General features: G+C 70.6%; 1 protein-coding gene across 1 annotated transcript in view; it reads left to right on the top strand.

Annotated features, from left to right (window-relative positions):
• The window catches only part of CHLNCDRAFT_59245 (hypothetical protein), a 37,306-nt gene that overhangs the window by 2,900 nt on the left and 30,977 nt on the right, over positions 1 to 3,429 (top strand). The window contains exons 4-10 of the mRNA XM_005843456.1: positions 1,077 to 1,199; positions 1,363 to 1,485; positions 1,764 to 1,883; positions 2,132 to 2,225; positions 2,533 to 2,584; positions 2,821 to 2,875; positions 3,180 to 3,284. Of these exons, the coding sequence (XP_005843518.1) occupies positions 1,077 to 1,199; positions 1,363 to 1,485; positions 1,764 to 1,883; positions 2,132 to 2,225; positions 2,533 to 2,584; positions 2,821 to 2,875; positions 3,180 to 3,284 (672 nt within the window). The remainder of the gene's footprint in view (positions 1 to 1,076; positions 1,200 to 1,362; positions 1,486 to 1,763; positions 1,884 to 2,131; positions 2,226 to 2,532; positions 2,585 to 2,820; positions 2,876 to 3,179; positions 3,285 to 3,429) is intronic.

Raw genomic sequence — 3,429 nt, 5'->3', positions numbered from 1 at the left:
AGGGCGAGGCGCCGGCCCGGCGGGGGGTGCCAGCCGCGACCAGGCGCCACGCGCCGCCCGCTGCCGTGGGGGGGCCGTCCTCCAAACCCCGAGGGCTTCCTTAAAAGCATGGGCGCCATCACGTGGCCTCCAGCACCCACCCGCAGCACCCACCTCGAGCAGGGTGGCCATGTGGTGGTGGGCCATGCCCAGCGCTCTCACCACCATCAGCACGCAGGCCAGGCCGCAGTCCCTGCACCCCGGGCCGCGAGGAGGGAGGGTGGGTGGGGTGAGGGGAAGGGCGTGCATTGGGCACGAGGACAGGGCAAGCATTGGGCAGGAAGAGCGGCTGCACAGCAGCCTGAGGTGCGAGGGAGGATGGCGACGGAGGGAGGGCCGGGCGACGGCGCCGAGGCGCGGTGCGCGCGTTCCGGCGGCAGCCAGGATGGTGGGCGGCGAGCAGCGGATGTGGGCGGCGAGCAGCGGGCCCAGCACAAGGGCGGGGGGAGTGAGCAGGGCGGGGTGCCGAGCAGCCACGTCGGCGGCTGGCGCTCGCCCCACCGCGGCGTCAACGCTGCCACTGGAACAAGCCTTTTGCCGCTTCTCTCACCAGTTGTAGGCCTGCTGGAAGTGCGGGACGCGGTGGGAGAAGGCAGCCGGCAGCGGCGCCCCGCCGCCGCCTGACGCTGCCGCCGTCTCTGCTAAAGGGTCCCAGCTGCCGCTGCCCAGCTGCTCCGCATCGCTGCGGCGCTGTCCTGCGCCGCTGGTGGCTTCGCTGCCAGCCAGGTTCCCGTCTGAGGCGGGGCTTTGAGAGTGCTCGGCACCACATCCCATGTGGCCTTGCTAATCCGTTCCAGAGATATTTCACTGGCAAGTAAGCTGCCGGGAAAGGCCTCCGGACCAAAACGGCCATGTGTACCGCCAGCCTGTACTGCGCGCTTGGCGGCGCTGCTCCAGCGCCCCCCGTGCGATGCACGATTCCGGCAGATTGGCACCGCAGCCAGCAACGTCATCGGAGCCGCTCACAAGCGCCTCCCTGCCCGGCTTTCAAAACATCGCTCCCCTGCGCCCCGCAGCTGACGCCTGGGGGAGCGTAGGCGATCGGAGGCGGTCCAATTACCACCATGGCAGGGTTGGAGGCGTTGGTGGCCGGCGATGCCGGGGCCTTTGAGCAGCTCTGCGCCTTGCTGATGAGCTCCCAGAACGAGCAGCGCTCACAGGTGGGCCCCGTCGAATGCCGGGCGATCGAATGTCTGCGGTCGCGGCCATGCCGCCCTGCATGCACGCCGGCCGCCATCCGCGGCGGACTGGCGGCGGTTGCGCTCGGGGCCACGCCTCACGCGCCGTGCTGCTTGCCCCCGCCGCTCCCTGCCTCCGCCGCAGGCCGAGGCGGTGTTTGCGGAGCTGAAGAAGCACCCGGATGCGTGCGCTCAGCAGCTGGTGCGGGCGCTGCGCCACTCCCACAGCCTGGAGGCGCGCGGCCTCTGCGCAGTCCTGCTCCGCAAGGTGCGCCAGCTTGCAGGCTGGGTGCTGGCGCGGGCCCGTTGGGGTCTATGGTTGGCCTGTTTTCCTGCAAAATGATCGGCAGCGACCGGTCGGCGGCCGGGATGCCGGCTGGTGTGCCGTGGTGCAGCTTGCCGGGCTCGCCGGCGCCGCCCGCCCTGCTTTGCCGCAGCCCGCAGCCTGCCTGCCTGCCCGCCTGCGGCCGCCTGACAGCTGCGTGCAACCCTGCGCTGCAACCGCACCCCTGTATCGCGTCCCTGTACCGCGCCGCCGCACCGCAGGTGCTCACCCGCGACGATGCCTCCATCTGGCCGGGCATCTCCCCGCCCGGCAAGGCGGCGGTGAAGCAGGAGATGCTCAACTGCATCAGGGAGGAGCCCATGCGGGCGGTGACCAAGAAGGTGGGCGCTGTGCAGGGGTGGGGTGGTTTGGTTCCTTGGTGCTTGCCCAGCTGCTGGCACAGGTGCCGGCCCAGCGGGGTGCATTCAGGGCGGAGCGGCGGGGGCAGAAACCATGGGGGCGTGTGTGTGGGTGCTGGGTACCACCCTTGTCTGGCGTTGACGGGGTCGGGCTGCGGGGCGAGTTTCCATCAGGAGTGAGCCTTTGGTACCGCTGCCTGCCGACCAACCCACCCGCCCGCCCGTGCCAGGTGTGCGACTGCGTGAGCGAGCTGGCGGCCGGCATCCTTGAGGACCAGGGCTGGCCGGAGCTGCTGCCCTTCATCTTCCAGCTGGTGCAGTCAGGTGCGGTGGTACCGGTACTGGTACCGCCCGTACCGTGCAATTCCACCGGCACCTGCCAGCCGACAGCTGCTGCAGCCGTATGCGGCTGGTGCTGGCTGGCGTTGGAGCTGCCTCCTGCCGCTGCTGCTGCCGCGTGGCTGTGCTGGTGCTTGGTACGGAGCCGCCGCCTGCTGTAGGTGGCGGCTGCCCGACAGCTGTCGCCTGCTGCTCGCACCTGCAGCCTGTACCGCCGGCCCTCTCCCGCCGGCTGCTCCGCCACCTGAGCCTCCCCCCGTGCTGCCGCCCCTGCTGTGCATGCTGCCCACAGGCCAGCCGCGGCTGGTGGAAAGCGCGCTGCTCATCTTCGCGGCCATGGCGCGGTACGTACCGCTGCTGTGCCGCCTCTGTGCCGCTGCTGCTGCTGCTGCTGCTGCGCTGCTCGGGCAACGCCACGTGTGGGCCGGCCTGGCGGTGCTTGCCCAAGCACTGCACGCTGAGGTTTGGCAGGACCAGCTACCCAGTGGGTCCCCACTCTGATATGCCCTGCACCCTGCATGATTGCCCCCCACCACCACCCCGCCCCGCCCTCCTTTCCTCTGCTCCTGCCTGCCTGCAGGTACGTGATGGGTGTGCTGACGCAGTACATGGGCACCCTCAACGGCGTACTGCAGGTGTGTACCGCCCAGGGGCCCGCCATGCCGGCCTGGTGCGGCGGGCGGGGGTGGCCGCGGCACGCCGCCGCCGCTGCCGCTGGGGAGGCGCCGCGGCTGGGGCAGCCGGCTGCCGGCTGCGGCTCTGGCGCATGCCGCCGCGGCGTCCGCGGGCTGCACCCACCTCCCCGCCCTCCCAAGTGTGGGCCTGCCTGTCCTCCCTCTACCACCCATCCCTCCACCTGCCCACTTCCTTCCTCACTTCACTCACTTGTGCGTCCCTCCCTCCCTCCCTGCCTACCTACCTACCTACCTACTCCCGCAGCAATGCCTGGGCGCCGCCGAGACCGAGGTGCGGCTGGCGGCCATTAAGGCCACCTGCGTGTTCATCTCGGAGCTGGAAAGTGCGGAGGACCGCGACAAGTTCCAGGTGGGTGGGTGGGTGGTGTGTGCTGGCAGCGCCCGGTCAAGCACATCGGTGGAGGCACTGGTGGTTGCTCAGGCGCCTGGGGGGTTGGTCAACGTGGACTGGTGGAAGAAGCTGTGGGCACTGGCGTCTTCTGACTACCCCCCCC

This window comes from Chlorella variabilis (genome assembly GCF_000147415.1).
Source record: "Chlorella variabilis unplaced genomic scaffold CHLNCscaffold_30, whole genome shotgun sequence".
Taxonomy (NCBI): Eukaryota; Viridiplantae; Chlorophyta; class Trebouxiophyceae; order Chlorellales; family Chlorellaceae; genus Chlorella; species Chlorella variabilis.
This window is presented reverse-complemented; position numbering and strand designations above follow the sequence as displayed.